General features: G+C 48.7%; 1 protein-coding gene across 1 annotated transcript in view; it reads left to right on the forward strand.

Annotated features, from left to right (window-relative positions):
- The window catches only part of man2c1 (mannosidase, alpha, class 2C, member 1), a 120,888-nt gene that overhangs the window by 346 nt on the left and 106,737 nt on the right, over nucleotides 1–13,805 (forward strand). The window contains exons 2-3 of the mRNA XM_060853843.1: nucleotides 11,173–11,298; nucleotides 11,595–11,718. Coding sequence (XP_060709826.1) covers nucleotides 11,173–11,298; nucleotides 11,595–11,718 — 250 coding nt within the window. The remainder of the gene's footprint in view (nucleotides 1–11,172; nucleotides 11,299–11,594; nucleotides 11,719–13,805) is intronic.

The following is a 13,805-nucleotide window of genomic DNA, read 5'->3' on the forward strand; positions in this document are numbered from 1 at the left end:
TACCCCCCCCACACACACACAGACACCAATACACCCCACCACACACAGACACCAATACACCCCCCCACACACACACAGACACAATACACCACCGCCCCCCCCCACACACACACATACACACACAGACGCCAATACACCCCACACACACACATACAATACACCCCACCACACACAGACACCAATACACCCCCCACACCCCCACACAAATGCACTCCCCCACACCCCCACACAAATGCACTCCCCCACACCCCCACACAAATGCACTCCCCCACACCCCCACACAAATGCACCCCCCCACACCCCCACACAAATACACCTCCCACACAAATACACCCCCCCACCCCCCACACAAATACACCCCCCCACACCCCCACACAAATACATCCCCCACACAAATACACACCCCCACACAAATACACCCTCCCACACCCCCACACAAATACACCCCCCCACACCCCCACACAAATACACCCCCCCCACACCCCCACACAAATACACCCCCCCACACCCCCACACAAATACACCCCCCCACACCCCCACACAAATACACCTCCCCCACAAATACACCCCCCACACCCCCACACCAATACACCACCCACAAATACACCCCCCCACACCCCCACACAAATACACCCCCCCACAAATACACCCCCACACAAATACACCCCCCCACACAAATACACCCCCCCCACACCCCCACACAAATACACACCCCCACACCCCCACCACACAAATACTCCCTCCCCACACCCCCACACAAATACACCCCCCCCACACCCCCACACAACTACACCCCCCTACACCCCCACACAAATACACCCCCCACACCCCCAAACAAATAACCCCCCCACACCAATACACCCCCCCACACCCCCACACAAATACACCCCCCCACACCCCCACACAAATACACCCCGCCACACACCCCCACACAAATACACACCACCCACACACCCCCACACAAATACACACCACCCCACACCCCCACACAAATACACCCCCCCCACACCCCCACACAAGTACACCCCCCCCACACCCCCACACAAGTACACCCCCCCCACACCCCCACACAAATCCACCCCCCCACACCCCCACACAAATCCACCCCCCCACACCCCCACACAAATCCACACCCCCACACCCCCACACAAATCCACACCCCCACACAAATCCACACCCCCACACAAATACACCCCCCCACACCCCCACACAAATACACCCCCCCCACACCCCCACACAAATCCACACCCCCACACAAATACACCCCCCCACACCCCCACACAAATACACCCCCCCACAAATACACCCCCCCACACCCCCACACAAATACACCCCCCCACACCCCCACACAAATACACCCCCCCACACCCCCACACAAATACACCCCCCCCACACCCCCACACAAATACACACCCCCACACCCCCACACAAATACACACCCCCACACCCCCACACCCCCACACAAATACACACCCCCACACAAATCCACCCCCCCCACACCCCCACACAAATCCACCCCCCCCACACCCCCACACAAATCCACACCCCCACACAAATCCACACCCCCACACAAATCCACACCCCCACACAAATCCACCTCCCCACACAAATACACCTCCCCACACAAATACACCTCCCCACACAAATACACCCCCCCACACAAATACACACCCCCACACAAATACACACCCCCCCACACCCCCACACAAATACACCCCCCCACACCCCCACACAAATACACCCCCCACACCCCCACACAAATACACCCCCCATACCCCCACACAAATACACCCCCCATACCTCCACACAAATACACCCCCCCACACAAATACACCCCCCCACACCCCCACACAAATACACCCCCCCACACCCCCGCACAAATACACCCCCACACAAATACACCCCCCATACCCCCGCACAAATACACCCCCCCCACACCCCCGCACAAATACACCCCCACACAAATACACCCCCCATACCCCCACACAAATACACCCCCCCACACCCCACACAAATACACCCCCCACACAAATACACCCCCCCACACCCCCACACAAATACACCCCCCCACACCCCCACACAAATACACCCCCCCCACACCCCCACACAAATACACCCCCCATCCCCACACAAATACACCCCCCATACCCCCACACAAATACACCCCCCCACACCCCCACACAAATACACCCCCCCACACCCCCACACAAATACACCCCCCCCACACCCCCACACAAATACACCCCCCCCACACCCCCACACAAATACACCCCCCCACACAAATACACCCCCACACAAATACACCCCCCCACACCCCCCCACACCAATACACTCCCCCACACCCACAGACACAATACACCACCCCCACACACAGACACAATACACCCCCACGCGCACACACACACCAATACACCCCCCCCACACACAGACACAATACACCCCCCACACCCCCCCACACTCTCACCCGCAAATACCTCCCCCACACACACTCCCACAAATACACCCCCCACACACTCCCACAAATACCCCCCCCCACACACTCCCACAAATACACCCCCCCCACACACTCCCACAAATACACCCCCGCCACACACTCCCACAAATACACCCCCGCCACACACTCCCACAAATACACCCCCGCCACACACAGCCACAAATACACCCCCCCATACTCCTACCAATACACTCTCCCACACACACCCACAAATACATCCACCACACACCCACAAATACACCACCCCCACAAATACACCCCCCCACACTCTCACCCACAAATACACCCCCCCACACTCTCACCCACAAATACACCCCCCCACACTCTCACCCACAAATACCTCCCCCCCCACACACACCCACAAATACCTCCCCCCACACACACACCCACAAATACCTCCCTCCCCACACACGCCCACAAATACCTCCCCCCCACACACGCCCACAAATACCTCCCCCCCCCACACACACCCACAAATACACCCCTCCACACACACCCACACCCACAATACATCCACCACACACCCACACCCACAGTACATCCACCACACACCCACACCCACAATACATCCACCACACACCCACACCCACAATACATCCACCACACACCCACAAATACACCCCCCACACTCTCACCCACAAATACCTCCCCCACACACACCCACAAATACACCCCCCCGTACACACACACACAAATATACCACCCCCACACATACAGCCCCCCAGTACGCGCACCCGCAAATACAGCCCCCCAGTACGCGCACCCGCAAATACAGCCCCCCAGTACGCGCACCCGCAAATACAGCCCCCCCGTACGCGCACCCGCAAATACAGCCCCCCCGTACGCGCACCCGCAAATACAGCCCCCACGCACTCACCCGCAAATACATCCCCCCACACACACCCACAAATACACCCCTCCACAGACCCCAACTGACACCCACAAATATACCCCCTCTCACACGCACCCACAAATACTCCCCATACAGACCCCCCCACACGCACACAAGTACACCCCCCCACACACACCTCCCACAAATACACCCCCCACACAGACCCCACACCACATATACGCCCCCCCACACACCACACCCTCCCACAAACCCCCACCCCCACAGACCCCCACAGACCCCCACCCACCCCACAGCCCCACCCACAGACCCACACACACCCCACACACACTCCACACACACACAGACCCCCTCCACACCGACCCCCACAACCCCCCCACATCCCCCCCTCCCCACACACCCTCCCCACACACCCTCCCAGACCCCCCCACATCCACCCCCCCCACATCCACCCCCCCCCACATCCACCCCCCCCACATCCACCCCCCCCCACATCCACCCCCCCCCACATCCACCCCCCCCACATCCACCCCCCCACACATCCACCCCTCCCCACACATCCACCCTCCCCACACATCCACCCTCCCCACACACCCACCCCCCCCACACACCCACCCCCACATAGACCCCCCCAGACAGATCCCCCCGCTCACAGACCCCCCTCACACAGACCTCCCCCTCACACAGACCCCCCCACCCCCCCCACAACCCTCACACAGACCCCCCCACCCCCCCCACAACCCCCACACAGACCCCCACACAGACCCCCACACAGACCCCCCCACACCCCCACACAGACCCCCCACCTGCCCACACAGTTACATTGCCCCCCACACAAACAACTCCCCCACAAACACACACCTCTCGCACCCACACACACAACCTTCCTGAAACCACAGACACCCCCCACGCAAAATCTCCCCGAAACCAGACACCCCCCACGCAAAATCTCCCTGTAACCAAAGACACCCCCCACGCAGAATTTCCCTGAAACCACAGACATTCCCCCACACAAAATCTCCCTGAAACCACAGACACCTCCCACACAAAATCTCCCTGAAACTACAGACACCCCCACGCAATCTCCCTCAAACCACAGACACCCCACACATAAAATCTCCCTGAACCCACAGACACCCCCCATGCAAATTCTCCCTGAAACCACAGACACCCCCCACGCAATCTCCTGATTGCAACAGACACCCACTCATGCACTTTCCCATGCAGATCCCCACCCTTACATTCTTCTTAAAACTACAGATACCTCTCCCATACACAACATCCCTGAAACCACAGACACCCACTCCACGCAATCTCCCTAAAAACTAACAACAGCCCCCATGCAATTTCCCTAAAACCATAGAGCCCTTTCTACACACTGTCCCTAAAGCCACACAACCCCTAAAGTCTCCTTAGGTCTACAGCTACTTCCCTAAAACCACACACCCCCACACACACAGCATCCCTGCAATCACAGACCCCTACACAATCTCCCTAAAGTCATATACCTCCCCTTCACACCATCTCCCGAAGAACATCCGCGCAAGTGCAGGCACCCTCCCTAAAGTCACAGGCCATCATCCCCACACACAACTTCCCGAAAATCACAGACACCCCACACACTTCCCTTAAAGACAGACCTCACCCCCAACACAACTTTTCCAAAAATACAGACCCCCCTCTTACAACCTCCCCAAAAATAGTGGTCCCCATAACCTCCCCAAAATTGGAACCACCCCCCTACCCCCCTCCCACAAAATCTCCCTAAAAATACAGAACTCCCATCCAACCATCCCTCCCAGTAAAGCACACACCTCTCACTCCCACACACACACTTCCCCGTAAAAACAGTTTCTTCTCCCCAGAGAATATCCTTTCCTCACCAGAAAAAAACATAAATGCTGCCAAAATCAGAGAGATTCTGGATGTAGGTTTGCTTGCTGAGTTGGAAGGTTTGTTTTCAGATGTTTTGTCACCATACCAGGTAACATCAGTGAGCCTGCAGTGAAGCTGAAGACCCACTGATGTTATCTAGTATGGTGATGAAACGTCTGAAAATGAACCCTCCAGCTCAGTGAGCAAACTTACATCCAGAACTTCAACCTGAGCTACAAATCTTCTTAAAAATTGCTGTCAGAGATATTCGCTAAAGAACAACTTCCTCGTCCAAATACACACTTCCTCCCAAAAACAGACCCCCTTTGCCAAACGAGCCCCAAAAACGCACCCCTTCCCAAACGCCCCCCAAAAGCACCTCCAATGCTCCCCAAAACAGACCCTTTCACCAAACACACCCCACTCCTAAACACCCTCAAAGTTGGTACTCCTTCCCAAATAATCCCTTGAAGTCTTGTGAACAGATACAGACCACCTTCATTCCACACCACCCTCCAAATATAGTCTCCTAATTATCACTCGCTGCAAAACATGCACACACCACCCTTCCCTCTCAACCTAAAACTACTCAGTAACATCCCAATCTCGAACTGCCCCCCCACCCAATAACCATACCCTTATCACACCACATCTCCTCACCAGTGTTCATCTCTCAGATCTTAAAACAAAACATTCACTCATCTGCTGAGCCTCTCACCCTTCAGCTCCTCCCCAACAACATAGACACAACCACTGAACGTCACTTTCAAATTCCAAAACACATTTTACCAAAATAACCTACAAGGTGAAAACAATGACAGCACATGCTGGAAACCAGATTCTGGATTAGTGGTGCTCTTCCAGCACCATTTACCAAAATAACCTCCACTCCTTTCCCATTTACCCTCATAGAAATGGTCCAAACAACATTCTAACATGGAGCAGGTGAGAGCATGTTGTTCAATGATCCTGCTCCACATCTCCCTAACCCTCTCTGCCCATTTCTTCTCCCCATCTAACGCTGCAATTATCACCTTATAAACACTAACAGAAAAGATTATTAAGGAGGCTATCAATAATACAAGTCCTTAATTACTTTAGATGTTGGAAATCTGAAGTAAATGATAAATTTCAGCAGGTCAGGAGGATGGAGAGAGACAAACTTAGCATTTCAGGCTGTGACCTTTTAGAACTCATCACCTCAGTTGTTGGTCTTGGTGGCTTTTACTTTTTTTCCTTTATGCCTTCTTTCACTAATATAGGCGCTATAATGTGGTGACTTAAAAACCACTTTTTTTTTTGTAAAAAATATAAGTGACAGTAAATTCCTATTCTATTCAATATCTAACCCTATTTCGTATTGCTGTAAAAAAGACAAATTTTATCAAAACCTTTCATCTTGCACTCATAGAATCCCCACAGTGTGAAGCAGCCATTTGGTCTGTTGAGCCTACTCTGACTTGCTGAAGAACATCTCACCCATACTGACACCCCTACCCTCTAACCCTGCATTTTCCATGGCTAATGCATCTAACCTCCCCATCTCTGAATTAGCATGGGCCAATTTACCTGACCTGCACATCTTGGGATTGTGGGAGGAAACCGCTGCACCCGGAGGAATCCCACGCAGACACGAGGAGAATGTGCAAACTCCACACAGTCACCTCGTGGTGAAATTGATCCCTGGTGCTGTGAGGCAGTAGTGCTAGCCACTGTGTCACTAATCAGGGCAATTTATAAAAAATACCCAAGTAAATACAAATTAACAACATTTGTACCTGTATGAGAGGAGCGTGTGGCAAGTGGCTTCTGATTGGTGGAAGTGTTGCCATGGAGCGTGCACCAGTTAATGATGACAGACTGCTAATTGCCAAGCTTTGTTTAAATTTGAAACAAGACAGATTGGTCTGATTGATCAAGGTATTGTCCTCAGAAATGAACCAGAGAATGGCCAACATTTATTTCGTAACATTTAAACAGATGTCGCGCATGTGCATGCTCTATCTGTCTGCAAAGTACTGGTTTCTATCCAGTACCTGTAAATGTAGCACTCTACAAATTCAAACGACAGTGCAAAATTGTACAAATCTAACACCTTGCTCATGGTAACAAAGAGAACACAAGCACATGTTTCAAAATTTCTCGAAAGTTAACAGCCGAGAACTACAACCTCTAACTGCACTCTATGTGTACCTTGTGAATAAATACCTTTCCAAATAGGATTAGGTATACTTGGATCATTTTATTTGAAGACTTACAGTAAATACCCTTCAAGAGGTTGTAACAAAATAATTTGTAGTTGTTGGTTGCCGGTTGATTTTTCTCAAAAGTTTCTTCTCCTGTCTGGGTGACATCTTCAATGCTGTGTAACCGACATGAAGTGCTGTTGTGATATGCCCAGAATTTATACAGTCCTGTCTGTCAAGGCAGGTCTATTGGTTCTATAGATGGGGCCTTTTTCAATATGTTTGTTTATGGAACCATTGGATGAATACCAGGCCTCCAGGAATTTTCGAACTTGTCTTAGTTTTACGTGTCCTAGTATTGTAATGTCCCAGTTAAGTTGGTGTCCTTCATTGTCAGTGTGTATTGATATGACGTTGAACTGATCATGTTGTTTTGTTGCAAGCCGATGCTCATATATTCTGGTGGCAGGTTTCTTTCCTGTTTATCCTATCTCCTGTTTCCCACAGTTGCTGCATGGTATATCACACTCGTCCTGCATGGTGTGGGTATAGGGTCTTTTGTCCTGGATAGTAGCTGGCGATGTGTGGCTGTTGGTTTGTGTGCTGTCATTATTCCCAGAAGGTGTAGGAATCTAGTAGTTAGTTCTGAGATGTTTCTAGTATAAGGTAGGGTAGTCAGACTGTTGGGGCGCACAGGTCTTCTTGGTGTTGTTTGTATGCCAGGCATTGGCAGATGAAGCTGTTAGGGTACCCATTATTAGCAAAGGAAGACTGATTAGCAAGGTTAGATCTCATGGAATACAGGGAGAACTAGCCATTTGGATTCAGAACTGGCTCAAAGGTAGTAGACAGAAGTTGGTGATGGAGGGTTGTTTTTCAGACTGGAGACCTGTGACCAGTGGAGTGCCACAAGGATCGGTGCTGGGTCCTCTACTTTTTGTCATTTTACGTAAATGATTTGGATGCAAGCATAAGAGGTACAGTTACTAAGTTTGCAAATGACACCAAAATTGGAGGTGTAGTGGACAGCGAAGAGGGTTACCTCGGATTACAACAGGATCTGGACCAGATGGGCCATTGGGCTGAGAAGTGGCAGATGGAGTTTAATTCAGATAATGCGAGGAGCTGCATTTTGGGAAAGCAAATCTTAGCAGGACTTATACACCTTAATAGTAAGGTCCTAGGGAGTGTTGCTGAACAAAGAGACCTTGGAGTGCAGGTTCATAGCTCCTTGAAAGTGGAGTCGCAGGTAGATAGGATCGTGAAGAAGGCGTTTAGTATGCTTTCCTTTATTGGCCAGAGTATTGAGTACAGGAGTCGGGAGGTCATGTTGCGGCTGTACAGGACATTGGTTAGGCCACTGTTGGAATATTGCATGCAATTTTGGTCTCCTTCCTATCGGAAAGATGTTGTGAAACTTGAAAGGGTTCAGAAAAGATTTTTGAGAATGTTGCCAGGGTTGGAAGATTTGAGCTATCGGGAGAGGCTGAACAGGCTGGGGCTGTTTTCCCTGGAGTGTCGGAGGCTGAGGGGTGACCTTATAGAGGTTTACAAAATTATAAGGGGCATGGATAGAATAAATAGACAAAGTCTTTTCCCTGGGGTCGGGGAGTCCAGAACTAGAGGGCATAGGTTTAGGGTGAGAGGGGAAAGATATAAAAGAGACTTGAGGAGCAACCTTTTCATGCAGAGGATGGAATGAGCTGCCAGAGGAAGTGGTGGAGGCTGGTGCAATTGCAACATTTAAGAGGCATTTGGATGGGTATATGAATAAGAAGGGTTTGGAGGGATATGGGCCGGGTGCTGGCAGGTGAGACTAGATTGGGTTGGGATATCTGGTCAGCATGGACAGGTTGGACCAAAGGGTCTGTTTCCATGCTGTACACCTCTATGACTCTATAAGTATTCCTCTTTTTTGCGGAGTTTTGGGGTGTTGCAGTGTATTATAGCTCATTTAAACAGAGTATTGACACAGCTCTGTTGTGGACATTGGGATGATAACTGTTGTATTTGAGAATCTGGTCTGTGTGTGTGTGTGTCGCCTTTCTGCACACTCTGGTAAGGAATTCACCGTCGTTCATTCGTTGTATCAGTACGTCTAAGAATGGGAATTGATCGTCTTTCTCCTCTTCTCTGTCAACCTGATCCTGGTGGGCGGCACGGTGGCACAGTGGTTAGCACTTCTGCCTCACAGCGCCTGAGACCCGGGTTCAGTTCCCGACTCAGGCGACTGACTGTGTGGAGTTTGCACGTTCTCCCCGTGTCTGCGTGGGTTTCCTCCGGGTGCTCCGGTTTCCTCCCACAGTCCAAAGATGTGCGGGTCAGGTGAATTGGCCATGCTAAATTGCCCCTAGTGTTAGGTAAGGGGTAAATGTAAGGGTATGGGTGGGTTTCGCTTCGGCGGGTCGGTGTGGACTTGTTGGGCCGAAGGGCCTGTTTCCACACTGTAAGTCTAATCTAATCTAATATGCTGTTAATAAGGTAATGTGTGCTTTCTAACTTAATGATAATGGATGTATTGTCCACGTATCTGATCCATAATTTGGTCTGTATCTGGGGGAGGGCTGAACCATTGCAGCTGATCCAATGTAGGTGTCCCATACAGTAATTGTTTTTCTTTCTCTCTGTTGTGCTTTATTATAAGTACTTGCCGGGCCATTTCAGAGGGAATTTAAGAGACAATCACCTTGCTGTGGATGTGGAGACATATTGAGCTAGGCTGTTAAGGATAGGAGATTTCTTCCTCTGACGTTATCAGTGAATCACCTAGATTTGTATGACAATTGATGATAGTCTTGTGGTCTCCATTACTAATGCAGACTTTGTATTCCAGAGTTATTCATTGAGTTTACATTCCACCAGCTGCCATAGTGGGATTTGAACTCATGTTTCTGTAGCATTAATTAGGATCTCTGGGTTACCAGTCCAGGAACACAACCAATATGGCGCCATCCTTGAAAGAATCAAGTCCTCTGTCCAGTGACGATTATACATTCTATATTCTATGAGACAGGATTGTAACAATTCAGCTTAGAATTTTGTAGAAACCCTACACTGTGGAAACAGGCCCTTCAGCCGAACAAGTCCACACGGCACGGTGGCACAGTGGCACAGTGGTTAGCACTGCTGCCTCACAGTGCCAGGGACCTGGGTTCAATTCCCACCTCAGGCGACTGACTGTGTGGAGTTTGCACGTTCTCCCCGTGTCTGCGTGGGTTTCCTCCGGGTGCTCCGGTTTCCTCCCACAGTCCAAAGATGTGCGGGTCAGGTGAATTGGCCATGCTAAATTGCCCGTAGTGTTAGGTAAGGGGTATATGTAGGGGTATGGTTGCGCTTCGGCGGGTCGGTGTGGACTTGTTGGGCCGAAGGGCCTGTTTCCACACTGTAAGTAATCTAAGCAACCAACCCACTGGAGAGTAACCCACCCAGACCCATTCCACTCCCCTATATTTACCCCTGACTATTAACCTACACTCTGGGCAATTTGGCACAGCCAATTCACCTCACCTGCACATCTTTGGACTGTGGGAGGAAATCAGAACACCTGGAGGAAATCCATGCAGACACGGGGAGAATGTGCAAACTCCACACAGTCAGTTGCCCGAGGCTGGAGTCGAACCCAGGTCCCTGGCGCTGTGAGGCAGCAGTGCTGACCATGAGCCACCGTGCCACCGTTGTTGACATACTGCAGTATGCTTGTACAGTTTGATTTGAATTCCCTGATGGTGGCATTAATTTGTACCTCGTTCCCCTTGTGTCTTTTGTAGGCTGTTTGGTGCTTGCTGTCCCGTTGAATCACTTTCCTATTTTCTGACACCCTCACGCATCCCGTATGAAAATGCTTTGATTCAAGAATTCATTCCTGCAAAGGTTGGAGATTCCTTCGGACCAACGTAAGTACACAAGAGGAAGGCATACTGCCTGATTTGAGGAATTTTTAATTAATTTTAAAAAATACTTTTCTGTTCCAAAAATTTGTGTTAATGAAAACCTAGCTCTCCAGTTCAGTCTCGTTTACTTGTACCCAGATTATACTACTTTTTCATTTCGTTTGCATTCATTTCATCTTTATAAATAGCAAATGTTTTCTCTTGTGCTGGGGAACTGCCACATGTGTAATGGAAGTCTGCACATAGATTTAATATGATGTCAATTCTCCTAGTCTCATAATTGACCTTTTTTCCTGTAGATGGTGGACGTCCTGGTTCAGGGTGACACTGACCATTCCGAAGGCTTGGAAAGGTGAAGAGGTGCACTTTGTGTGGGAGAGTGACGGAGAAGCATTGTTGTGGAGAAATGGCATTCCAGTACAGGTATGGTAAATTGACAACAGCAAAATACTGTAGAGACTTAAATGTGGAAATCTGAAAACATACCTAAAAATTCTGGAATCACTAATGGGTTAGACATCATTCATGAAGAGAGAAGCAGAGTTAATACTTCAGGTTGTGACCTTTCACCAGAACTGGGAAAACTGATGAAATGCTATTTCTTTTTCCTGCACAGTGTCTGTGTATTTCCAGTATTTTTTGTGGTGAGTCTGGTATATTAATTTGTATGGTATTGAATTAAAAGTATCTTTTTTTATTTAATAAACTCATACTCACTTATTTAAACTCTTGTTTAGCTTTAGGGTGTAGGTTTGCTCGCTGAGCTGTAGGTTTGATATCCAGACGTTTCATTACCTGGCTAGGTAACATCATCTGTGGTGACCTCCAAGTGAAGCCAGGTCACCACTGATGATGTTACCTAGCCAGGTAATGAAAGGTCTGGATATCAAACATACAGGTCAGTGAGCAAACCTACACCCTAAATCTCAACTTGAGCTACAAACCTTCACAAATCTTGTTTAGCTCAAGAATGTCTAATGTTTGCTGTTTTGCATGGATATATTTTTGATGACACTGTTTGAGTCACATGTATTAACTTCAGTGACTCCCTCAAATCTCCATTTATCTGGATGTGTGAGTTCCCAGCAGCATTCACGAAGCTTGATAGCATCTAGGATGCTGGCCAGCACCCCACTGACTGCCTTAAATATTCACCCCATCCACTTATGGGGCAGCGGTCTGTAACCTCTACAAGATGCACTGCTGCAAGTCACTAAGATTCCTTCAACAGCACCTTCCAAAAGTGGGACATTTTCCATCTTGAAGGACGAGGACCGCAGATATGTGGGAATACTACCACCTTCAAGCCACGCAGCATGTTGGAGTGACATCACCATTTCTTCACTGTCATTCATGAATTCCTGAAATTTCCTTTTATAACAAAAGTGTGGGTGTACCTTTGCTACATGGATTGCAGAGGTTCAAGAAAGTGGCTCATTACCATCTTCTCAAAGGCCATTAGGATAGACAAGAAATTCATCTTGTTAGAGATACCTCACATCCTATTAAAAAAATCCTTGTTACAAATGTATGCCACAAATGTATTTATTGAACAATTATTTTCTATTGTTGAGTATTCATGGACTTGAAGCACTCACAAAAATTTGAAGAATCTGCCATTTTTGTCTACTAATTTTATCAACAAACATGCAAAAATATTATGTCTCACCTGCGCACAATATTTAATCTGAATATGAAGATTAAATACCCAGTGTTGGTGTGTATTACTCACATTTATTTAATGATCAGAAGTGCCGTTAATTTGGATTTCTAATGATCCTGTAGAGGAATTTTGTAAAGCGTAAAATGTCATTATCTTCTGATATAAAAACATGTTATCAAACTATGTCTTTCCAGTTCCTGTGCTTAATGACAGAAGTGAATAGACAGATGTTGGCTCACTATGTGGGTAGTAAGTTTCTCAGAGCATGTCCTATAATATTGAGAATTGGGTGATTCAGAGAGAGGGACAGAGACAATAATAGGGAGTAACGCAGAAAGACAGAGCTGAAAAGAGAGACCGAATGGAAGGCAGTGGGGGGACAGAATATCAAATACAGTGAGAGGGAGAGAGACAGACAGAGAAGGTAAGAGAATTTTCAGACACTAAATGAGAATGATGGAAGAGCTCTGTAGGGAAGTAATTCACGGAATCGAGCAAGTCAAGGTCTGTTAGCGTGTTTCATTCATTTTTGCTAACCCTGCACGCAGAAGAAAGGTTTCAATATATTCAATCATTTCTAAATCTCACTACTCCACAGTGTACCATTTTCTCTGGTGTTATGTCATACCAAAAAAGCCATTATTGCCTTCTGGAACATTTTGAATACTTGCGGATATTCTAGCTGTTTGGAAATATGTGGAAAAACTTTCACTCGTTTCTATCTCAGTAACAGACAAGATGACATCCTGTATTTAATATTTATAGTGAAATTGTGGAAGCATTAAAGATCAAATGAATGGTTTTGGTTGAAATTATGGTTAGAGGAAATGTCCTCACCTATTTTGAT

The sequence above is a fragment of the Hemiscyllium ocellatum genome, chromosome 42 (assembly GCF_020745735.1).
Source record: "Hemiscyllium ocellatum isolate sHemOce1 chromosome 42, sHemOce1.pat.X.cur, whole genome shotgun sequence".
In the NCBI taxonomy this organism is placed as follows: Eukaryota; Metazoa; Chordata; class Chondrichthyes; order Orectolobiformes; family Hemiscylliidae; genus Hemiscyllium; species Hemiscyllium ocellatum.